Source organism: Artibeus jamaicensis, unplaced genomic scaffold (genome assembly GCF_021234435.1).
Source record: "Artibeus jamaicensis isolate MK-2021 breed Jamaican fruit bat unplaced genomic scaffold, CSHL_Jam_final contig_944, whole genome shotgun sequence".
Taxonomy (NCBI): domain Eukaryota; kingdom Metazoa; phylum Chordata; class Mammalia; order Chiroptera; family Phyllostomidae; genus Artibeus; species Artibeus jamaicensis.
The window spans coordinates 362,016-372,492 of NW_026522020.1; the positions used below are offsets into that span (position 1 = coordinate 362,016).

A 10,477-nucleotide genomic window follows, 5' to 3' on the forward strand; every position below is an offset into this window, starting at 1 on the left:
GGGGAGGGGAGGGAGGGTGATGACTTTGACCAGGAGCTTTGTCCAACACGCCCCCAGGGAGGGAGGCACGCTTTTCGAGCATTTGCCAGGTGATTTTACTGATTCACTTTGTTCTCGTCTTCCATTATCTCTGGGGTAAGTATGAATTTCCTAGACACCTGCAAAAGGTGTCTTTTTTTTCCCTGCAATGATCTGTTTGGTATAACAACCTAGTTTCCAAATCCCCAGTCAGCCTGGTAGCAGAAAACGTAATCTTGGCCATTCTCAGGTAGACTGCAGTTTTAAGGTCAACCGGTGAAGGGTCCACCCTTTTAGGAAATGTCCGTTTTCCTTCCCTCCCCAGGGTGCAGCGGCTGGACCCTGCAGCTGTGCTGGGGGGTCTTCCCCACCAACAGATGGGAGACGGCGGCTGCCTCCGATTATAATTTTTAGAATACACGGAATGGGGGACAGCAAAGACCGAGTCCCCCGTGTCCTGGGGACAGAAGGAGGTGGGGTGTCGTCTCAGTGGTTCCGTGGCCTCCACGGGCCTGGGGCTCCCTTGCCGGGCCGACTGCTGGCGCTGCCCCCCAGCCCAGCGGCGCGTCTCCGAGCTACCCCGTGTCCTACCAAGGAATTCCTTTCCACCTCGCTTAGCCAGAGTGCGTCCTGTGACTCTAGTTACTTGAGCTGGAGAACCTTGTGATCAGAAAACAACTTCATTTTCTCTTCCCACTTCCTTGTCAAACCTGCTCAGTGGGGTAGGTTCTCACCTAACCTTGAATAAAATCGAAGGTAGATGTCTTGCTTTGGGCGGGGGAGGGGTCCATCCAAGATCACAAACATTCCTGGGGTCACTTGTAGGCACAAAGCCCAGTTTCAGGAATGACAGTGTCTAGTTATGAAAAGCAGCAGGGACCCCGAGGTCCACTTGACGCTGACGTGGCCGCCCTCCACCCTCCAAACCCCGCCCCTCACGGGAAGCCTGTGGCTGGCAAAGGAGCCCCTGCTCCGGGCTCGGCCTCCCCAGGCTCCTCCGGCACCACGGGTGGGGGATCCTGCCCTCCGGGAGGGGCAGGAGGGGCCACTGGTGGTGTCTGGCACCGTTCCCCTCCCTGGGGCAGGAGTTCATTGGGGTGTTTGGTCCCCACCTCCCCCATCCTCACCGCTCACTGCACCTCAGCACAGGGGAACAGTCTGCCGGCTCCAGTCTCCTGGGGCTGGACCGAAGTGCTTTTGAGACCACCCCACCTGCTCTGATGCAGGCCACGCGGGCGTGGGCGCGCCTGGCACGGCCACCTCCCCTTGCTCTGTGCGCCAAGCAGCCAGCCCCAGCCACGGTGCTCCCCGCTCACTCAGGAGCTTGTCTGCCACCAGGCCCTCAGGGAGCCCCTCCCAGCAGCAGGGCACACATTCCAAGCTCCCTGCAGTCCCGCGGGTGCCCCTCTCATGAAGCCAAAGGCAGAGACGCAGTTCGTGGGACGCCGACTATTCCGGAAACGTCCTCTGAGGTTAGTGACCCTGAAGTGGGGGGTGGGTAAGAGTTGCAGGGTGGGTTTGAAGGGTCACTCTTTGCAAGTCCTTTATTTTGGAGTGTCTGACTAGGGGGCACATTCCCGGTCTTTCCTCAGGTCCAGACCCACCCACTTCAACCAGCCTCTGTTCCTCCCAGCGTGTTGGACTTCACACTTCAGGGGGAGCTGTGGGGAGAACAATGGGTCCACAAACCTCATGAGGTCCACGTATCCCCCAGTCCTCCCAGGCTGCCCTCCAGTGTCCTGGGCCATTGGGTCTGGCCCTGAGGCCAGCTCTTTGCTCCCCGGGCTGGGCTGGGGGCTCAGGGACTTGTGTGAGGAGGACAGTCCTGCTGCTCAGCGCTCCTTGGAACCGAGGGCAGCTCACCCTGCATCCGGGACATGAAAGGGAGTTGGCCCAGCCGCGTCTCAGGGGGAAGAGTCAGAACTTCAGGTCCTACCCTGCGGATCAGTGGCAGCTGTCATCCCGGGGGGTGGGGGTGGAAAGAGAGGGGACTTTAGACTACCAGGCCTGGGTTGGGACCTGGCTTTGAGTCCCATTTCCACCACTTCTGGGCTGTGATTGTTTGGATCATCTATTGCTGCACGATAAACCCTGTCAAGCCTGTGGCTTAAAACTGCCGTGTCTGCTCAAGGTTTCACAGTCTGGACTGGGCTCAGTGGGAACATGTGGCCTCTCCTCCACCCCTTCGGGTTCCCCACGCTATGGAGGCTGGGCCCCAAAACGCAGGAAGCCCAAGCGGCCACGCCTTCTCAATGCCCAGGCTTGGAGGTCCCAACCCATCATTTCTTCTCTATTCTATCGGTCAAAGCAGTTCTGCACTCAACCCAGACTCAAGAGGAGGGGACATAAGTGCCACCTTTTGAGGGGATAAGTGTCATGTGTACAGGGAAGGGTGAAATTGTTTGGAGCCATTGGATACAAGCTCCCCCAGTGTATTGGAGCAAGGTGTGCAGTCTCTCCAAGTCTCAGTTTCCCCTTCTGTGAAGTGGGGCTAGCATCTGTCTCGCTGGTGGTGATGGGACTCCAGAAGCTCTCGGCTGAGCTCGTGGTAGTTGGAAGAATGCGTAAACTCAGCTCGCGGCTCCGAAGAGTTCACTATCAGTGTTAGTTCCGAGGAGGCTGGGTGGCCAGGCAGTGGTGGATACTTCTCCCACCCTTTGTCCTCTCAGCGGCTGCCTCTGAAACCACCCCCCCTCTGGTCTTGCCCCCTGTCTCTGCTCTGCTCATTGAGACCCCCCCCCCGGAGATGCAGCCAAATGCCCAGAATCTGGACTTGGCCCCAGGGGGGCCTTTTCCAGGCACCAGCAGAGCAACTTTGAGGCCACCATGTGGAGCACAGCCCCCGACCCTGCAGAACAATGCTGACGTTGCTCACTGCCCCCCCCCAGAAGCCCCTCCCCACTGGGCCCCAAACTGGGAGCTGGTTATTCCTGTAAAGCTATCAGCAGTGTAGGGGAAGGGTGACAGGGGAGAAGAGAAAGAAGGGGTGAGTTCAGGCTCTGAAGAGAAGACCGCCCCTGCCCCCACCCTCTGCCCGGGTGCTGCTGCAGGTCTGGGGGCCCATTCTGCGGGGACCCTGGCTGTAGGATTTTTGCAGGAAGCAGGTGTGCAGCGGATCGGTCCTGGGTTTCCTCTCTGTGTTCAGGTGGTTGGATGCGGTCCGTAGCACTCTGATGGAGCGCCGTGTCATTGGGAACTGGGGCAGCTCTAACCCAATCTGGGAAGCAAAAGACCTTCCTTCTCATTTCAAAAGAGGCAAAAGACTAAAATGTTTGGAAATGCCCAGTTCACCGGGTGCAGGCCTGGGCTGTGGTGACTGGGTGTTTTGCAATATGGGGTACGGGGCTAGGTGCAGCCTGCTTCGGGAGCACCCTCTTCTCGCAGGCATCGGGGAGACTTCCCAGCCCCTGACCGCCCCAGGTGCACCCGCCCCCAGGTCCACGGTGCACATGGAGCCCCAGTGCCCACCCAGTTGGTACTCCCCTGGGGGTCCCCCTCACAGCAGAGCCGCCCAGCTGGCCGCAGAGACCCGAGCAGGACCTGAGTGCCCATTCTGGCCCACCGTTACCGCGGAGACTGCTGTCGCCAAGGCTCCCCAGGCCAGACTTTTCTGAGAAGGGACTGTGCCCCCAAGACCAGGAGAGTTTCCAGTTGGATCTTCTCCGACTCAGACTTTGTGCTGTTGCTGGTCACACAACTCTCATTTTTCAGAACTGGGACAAACACTGGGGGGAAAGGACAGTATTTCAGTGATGAGCACCAAATCCCGGGGCTTTGGTGGCCCCACTGCAAGGTTGGCTCCTAGCCCAGGGACTCAGATGCCCGGGCTCAGAAGAGGTATCTCCCTCCAGTGTGGCTGGGCAGCCCTGCTCCGTCCAGCGGGAAAGCACCGCCCACCCACCTCTTGTCCTGGGGAGGCCAGGAGGAAGCCCCGCACCCCCTCCCCCTCCAGTCTCTGCCAGAGCCCATGTCAGTTTTCCAAGCTGTTAAGAGAAGGCCCTTTGCACAGGATTTGGCTTGCCCAGCGGCAGGCTGGGGTGGAACCAAAAAGGAAGTGAGTGCAGAGATGTCACTCATTCGATGGCTGGGCCCTGTCCAGAGAAGGGGGACAGAGATGGGTAGGACACTGGCCCCATCCTCCAGGAACTCACAGACCCACTTTCTAGACCAAGATACAAAACCCAGGTTTTTGGAGCATGGCTGAGTGCCTGCAGCGTGGTGTGGGTCCGTGAACAGGAAACAGGCCCCCATCCCAGAGCGCAGCCCAGCGGGCTAGGGTGGGTAGGAAGTTTCCGGACAGTGCGCTGAGTGTCGTGACGAAGAGTCTGGGGCACTGTGGGGAATGGTGTCTGGACCAGACAAGTGAGGCAGGGGACCTATGTGTTAGATTCATATTAAATGCCTTCCTGTGTCATGAGGGCCAGGAGTTTCGTGGTTTGGTGATGCCCTGTGTCACTGTCTTCACTTTCCTGTTTGACCTTGGCCAAGCTCCTACCAGACTAAGAAACCTGGATCATTCCTGCACAGGTAGGTGGTGACTGAGGCCAAGGGATGGACTCCTGCTCTTTGGACTCCACGACCTTGGAGTCCCTGCCCTGCCAGGAGGGCGGGGGTGTGACCAAGGCAGGGTGAGGTGAGCAGACTCCAGCACAGGGCACACTCGCCACAAAATCCTCCCTCTCTTCTCTGGCCATGAGCCAGGGTTGGATGGACCCTGGCTCTTCCAGGATGCCCTGCCCGCCACCTGCTTGCCACCCCTCAGGTCCTCAGGCAAAATTCCAGACTTGGCGGTTTAACTTTCGATTCCCCCGAGTCCTCTGTTTCCGAACTTCTGTGCTATGTGCAAGAAAAAAAGGGTCCCGAGAGTTTCCGACTTCTTAGAGTTTAATTAGATGTTTGCTGAGGCCCCTTTTTAGGGCCTTTTTGGATTCCAGAGAGGAGCTCATTCTGCCTTTTCTTTTCTGGGGGTGGTGGCGGGGGTTTGAGGATTACTCCTTGGTTCCCACTGGAGACAGCGGACCTTCTCTGAACCCAGACTTTGCTCCAGCCCGGTCATCCTTCTGTGCCAACACCAGTCAGCCCTGGTTGCAGCTTCAGAAGGAGGCAGGAGACCGACCAGATGGCCTGGAGGAGGGCCGTGGCCCGGCCAGTTTTATCTCGCCCTTTACTCTCAGGTTGCCTGGGTATCAGACACCTCCAGGTGCCACTTTGGACCCTCTCACTTATCTCAGGGCCATTGGCCACCAGTGCCAGCCTCCGCTGAGACCACCACCTCTATATGGACTCGGGTGGCTTCACGCAGGCACAACCCACCGCCCCCGGCCTCAGGCTGCATACTTCTTGCCTTTGGGGCTTCCCTGCACCGTAGGGTGTGAGACACACCGCACCTACCCAGAGGCAACCAGGAAGTCCTGGCAGTTAACACCCGATAAGTGAACGGATGGGGGATGTTTGCCTGTGGACAAATTCTTCTCCCTTTTTCCTCCGAATGACTCAGCCGATAAATAGTTATTTATACAGCTTCGCAGAGCATGATGCTGTGAGACCGAGCAGCCGGTTACATCTGCCACCAAGCCGTGGTCAGCTGGCTTCCCCTCCTGCCCGGCAGGCCACGCCCCTCTCCCTGCCTCCTGCTCCCCGGGCTCCCCTTTCCCTAACAAAGGAGTGGCAGCCGAGCCTTCGCTTCCCGCTCTGCTTCCCAAGGAATCAAGCTCGACACACAAACTCGATTTCTCTCCCGCACCTCCTCATCCATTCCAGGTGACGCGCTTGGCGGCACAGTTGGCAGTGCCCCCCACTGCCCCCCTGAGATGGACACGTGAGCCAGGCTGGCTGGTCAGTGCCTCAGTCCCCCGGGGCCACAAAAACTGGCTCAGAAACGGCCAAGTGACCATCTTTGTTTTCCCTGGAAACTGGCGAATGAACACTGGGGATGTCACACACCAGTGAGGTCACTGCTGTCTTTCTCTCAGCAGGCACTGGATTCCTCCTCGTTGGTTCAGACCCAGCTAGACTCCCGCTCCCCAGGAAGCCTCGCTTTCTTCACAATCTCTGTTCAACAAGATTTCGGTGGCTTTGCTCTGAAGCATCCAGAATCCCCATGGCAACAGCCTCTCCAGGCCCCGCGCTGCGAGGGGCACCGCCTTGCTCTTTTACACGGTTGTGTGGATCTGCGGCTGTTACGCAGCCGTTTCTGTGTGCCCACTTCTGCTGTGCACACAGGTCTGCCCGGCAACCCGTGGGGGACTTACCTGGCCCACACAGGGCAGGTGGGTGCTTCTGCATGGAAAGAGGCCAGGCTGCTCGATACAATGTGAGCAGATTGTTTGGGTTCGCCCAAGACTTTCGCAGCTTTTGCACAGATTGTCCAGGGTCCCAGGAAACCCAGGGTCCTGGGCAAGATGGCACTGGGTCACCCTGTCCAACGGGCAGGAATGCAAGAAGGGTGCTTTCCAGGCGAAGCCTCCTTCTGAAGTAAGGGGCACGGACTGCGTGACTCAGCCCAGATGCCACTTGCTTATGCAGTTAACACAATGTATGGAGCCCCTACTATGTGTGGGGTTCTCTGCTAAGTTTTGGGGATCCAGGGATAAACAAAACCAAGTCTCTGCCTTTAAGAGCCTAAAGCTCAGAGCAGAGGTCAGGAAACTTATTTTGCAAAGAACCCAATCGGAAACACTGGCTTTGTGGACCCTACAGCTTCTGTCATAACTACTAGCCCTTCCAGGCCTCTAGACTCGGCCCAGGGGCTGTGGGGCCCAGCGCATGGCACGGCCCTGGTGTGGGCCTGTCCGTGGGCCTGGGCAGCCTTGCAGTGGGGCTGAGAGTCCTGTTGTCTCTCTTCCAGTGTGTGCCAAGGACAGAGAGCTGATGGCATTTTGCTCCCAGACTCTCTAGCCTTGGGCTCCGGGATCACTGGGCCATGTCAGGAACTAGGCGTTAGCTCAGACGTCGCCTCCGTGGAAATGCTCGGCTTCCACATCCCATTAGAAGAGTCCAGCCCTGGCCGGTGTGGCTCTGACTGAGGGCAGGGTGTGCACCAAAGGGTCACAGGATCAATTCCCAGTCAGGGCACATGCCTGAGCTGTAGTCCAAGTCCCCAGTGGGGGCAACTCAAGAGGCAACCACACATTGATGTTTCTCTCCTTCTCTTTCTCCCTCCTTCCTCCTCTCTAAAAATAAATAAATAAATAAAATCTTTTAAAAAATTAAAACAAAAACCTTTATTAAAAAAAAAAAACAAGAAAGAAGAGTCCAGTGTGGCCTCCTTATTCAGGAGGAGAAGCAGGGTCCCCACAACCCACTGCTACCATTGCTCCTTGCTGTCACAAGGTGTCACTCTTGCAGTTTGCTCTGGAGAGGGAGCTGCTGTCTCGGAGGTTAGCATGCGACTGGTGGTCTAGGTTCAGGCTGAACAGCTCTTTTTCATCCACTTTCCCACACTCAGCCATTATTTCCCAAAACATGGCCCCTGGAGCAGGGTGGCTGGGTGGGAGGGGGCTCCTGGCGTCAGCCACAGCCCAGCGAGCAGCCTCTGCCGTCCCCTGTTGAAATGAGGACAGCACGTCCGCCGAACTCCCCTGCTTCTGCCCCTTGGACGTCCCTAGCTCACCTGGACAGGAAAGCCTGACTTTGCATCCCAGAGATCAGAGTTGGGGTCCGGGTGCCTGCTTTCAGAGAGCCCCTGAGAGTGTGGCCCTGCAGTGCTGTGTCCAGCGGGGGCTGGCCAGCGTCTTAGAGGGCCCATAGCTCACAGCCCAGAGGAAGAGCCTGGCACCCTGGTAGCCCACATGGTAGTTCACGAACCAAGAAAACACCCAAATAATATGATCCTTCTGTCGAGGAAGAACCTTTGTTCTGGGTCTGCTTACATCTCCACCTAAACCAGGAGTTACCAACCCGGGGATCAGGAGTGGAATTTGGGGGGTCGTGAACTGGTTGGGGAAAAAACATTATGCACTATTTTCACTAATGGCTAACTGAAACTAGCATTTCTTCCCTGTGTGCGTAGGTGTCACGCTGCAGTGGTGTGGATGGTTCCCGGGACTCTGTCACCAACAGAAATCACAGCCATTTTCGTATCACACCGCAGACCACGCAGATATTCCAAAACACCACGTCGGCTCAGCTCCTCACTAATGCAAAACTGGGATGGTTAGTAAATGTGTCCCTAGACCTTATCCAAGGCCTAACTCTTTAAAGAGGCACATGTATTTTCATATCACAAGTTTCAAAATTTTGATCATTGTATTCTTAACATATTAGGCGTCCTCTGTAACCCTATGCATTTTATTTAAGTATTTAAAACTGCTACCTGGGGAAAATCCACAAGCCTCTCCAGGCTGCAGAAGGAATCCACGAACAAAAATGATTAAGACCCATGGCCTAAAAAAGACCAACTGGCTGATTGTTTTGTTAAAACAAACAAACAAACAAACCTCTTTGAAGGAAGCTCACCCCAATTCCAAGCACTAACCCTCACGGAGCCCTGGCCACACGCCAGGGATGTTCTCCCTGCTGCTGCGTCGCAGATAGAGCCTCTGGTCCCGGGAGAGCTGAGGCACGGTCCACTGCATGGGGTACGGGGCCAGGGCTGGAGCCAGGAGTCAGCCTTGCCCTTTCGACCCAATGCCCCAGCTTGCACCATCCTCAGGCAGCTGCCTCTGAGGCCCTGGGAAGCCTGACTTGAGGGCAGCTCACCCTGGGAGGGGGGGCTCCCAGGGCCGGCTCAGGCCGGGGCAGGGAGGCAGTCTCAGACAATCCCGCATTCAGCCCACTGCAGAGTAGGGGGTGGGGGTGGCCCACAGGCACCAAGTGACTGTCAGTTCCCTGGGGCCACCCTGGCCCCCTGCCTCTTGTAGGCTTGGATAAGCCTGACCAGAACCCCAACGTCATGGTCTTAGTGGGGAACAGAGCCCTCCCCGTGACAACCACGCTTCCAGGGCTGATGTCTTCCCTCGGCTTTCTTTGCTGGTGCAGCCTCAGGCCCCGGGCCTCCCCTCTGACTCTGCTCACAACAGGCATGGTTTTCCATCGTCTGCTGGAGAGTCTCCAAGGCAACCGTGCCCTCTGCCCTCTCTCCATTTCCTTCCAGCTCCCGGATGTCTCTGAGCGCTTTCCTCCAGCCCCCCTTTTGGATGCGGGAGCCCCGCCCCTTTTTCTCTGGGACCAGTTTCTCCCTCCCGCTTTTGCCTCCAAGGACTTTCCGAAGTGCTTCCCTTTCTGAAGGGGAATTTTGGTAAATAACATCTTCTCAATCTTGCGAACATCTAATTACTAAATTGGGTCCTGTCTTAAACCACAGACAGCTATTTCTCACCGTTCTGGAGGCTAGAACTCCGAGATCGGGGTGGCAATGTGGTCAGGCTCAGCGTAGAACACCTCTTCCTGCTCTACGCTGCAGACTCCTCGCTGCGTCCAGCAGGTGGAAGGCGCGAGGGGGCTCTCTGGGCTCCCTCTTCTGAGGGCACTAATCCCCTTCATAGGGCTCCACCCTCGTGACCCACTCACCTCCCAAAGGCCCCACCTCCTAACACCACCTCCTTGGGTTTAGGATTTCAAACCACGAATATGGGGGAACACAAACTTTCGATCCATAACAGGCCCCTCACCTGAGGGAAGGAGCCCTGGGTAAGGTGGGATGTTCCCACACTCGGTCCTTGGAATCGGATATCACTCATTCACATCACGGGTACCGCGGCTTCCTTGGCTGATCCTCTGAGAATCCAGCTATGAGGGGCTGCAGCGTCAGCTAGGCACTGAGGAAGCCACCCCCCAGCCCGCCCCACCCCCATCAACCTACCCACTCAAAATAGGGCTCCACCCTGAACACATTCCGTGCCCTTGGAGAGTCTCAAAGGCACTTCGAGATGCTGGGTCTAGCTTCTGCAAAAACCCCACATGGGGCACCAGCGCCTCCAGCTGCCTCTGCTCCCAGGACCATCTCTGTTCAGTTGCTCACTTCGAATTCCTTCCCCAAACGAGGGGTATTGCTCTGTCCTCTGTGGCTTTCCACCACCTGCAGCCTTGACATTTTGACTCAGTGCCTGAGCTTTCACCAGCCCCAGGCAGCCGCCCCACCTCTCAGGGCCAAGCTAGCCCCAGGGTAGATCCAGCCAAGCGACCTGCTCACCCCTACGTGGACCCTCACAGCCCAGGGCCCCTCCAGGAGGACTTACTGTCCAGCTGCTCCCAGGCCCCGAGCCCAGGCAGCTGCCTATCCAAGGTCATGCTCCTTATCGGGCTGCTTAGGGCCTACTGGCCGGGGGTCCCATTCCCACTCAGGATGGCTCCTAGCTGCAGAGGTCTCCCAGGGTTAGCAGGGGCTGTCGTGGGGCCTGCATTTTAGTTCCAATTCCCCACCTGCCCTCCCTGCTTCTGTCTGCTCCCTCCTCAGGTGTCGGTCCCCAGGGTGCTCCTCAATAAACCTCCCACATGCTGAGCTCCATCTCAGAGTCGG

The 10,477-nt window shown here is 57.3% G+C and overlaps 1 protein-coding gene across 1 annotated transcript; it reads left to right on the forward strand.

The window, feature by feature from the left end:
- Nucleotides 1-685: 685 nt before the first annotated feature.
- On the forward strand, nt 686-9,519 carry LOC119054309 (uncharacterized). The gene is made up of 5 exons (XM_053655186.1): nt 686-1,490; nt 5,991-6,287; nt 8,030-8,172; nt 9,113-9,256; nt 9,504-9,519. The coding sequence occupies exons 1-5, from the start codon at nt 1,239-1,241 to the stop codon at nt 9,517-9,519; spliced, it is 852 nt and encodes a 283-aa protein (XP_053511161.1). The 5' UTR covers nt 686-1,238.
- The last annotated feature ends 958 nt before the right edge of the window (nt 9,520-10,477 follow it).

What these genes read in the sequence shown, in the direction of transcription:
- LOC119054309 (XM_053655186.1), top strand. Translation starts at nt 1,239, where the DNA reads ATGCAGGCCACGCGGGCGTGGGCGCGCCTGGCACGGCCACCTCCCCTT. An exon ending in TTCCGGAAACGTCCTCTGAG is followed by an intron (nt 1,491 to 5,990) that starts GTTAGTGACCCT and finishes TCTTTCTCTCAG; the next exon opens with CAGGCACTGGATTCCTCCTC. An exon ending in ACTAATGCAAAACTGGGATG is followed by an intron (nt 8,173 to 9,112) that starts GTTAGTAAATGT and finishes ATTTCCTTCCAG; the next exon opens with CTCCCGGATGTCTCTGAGCG.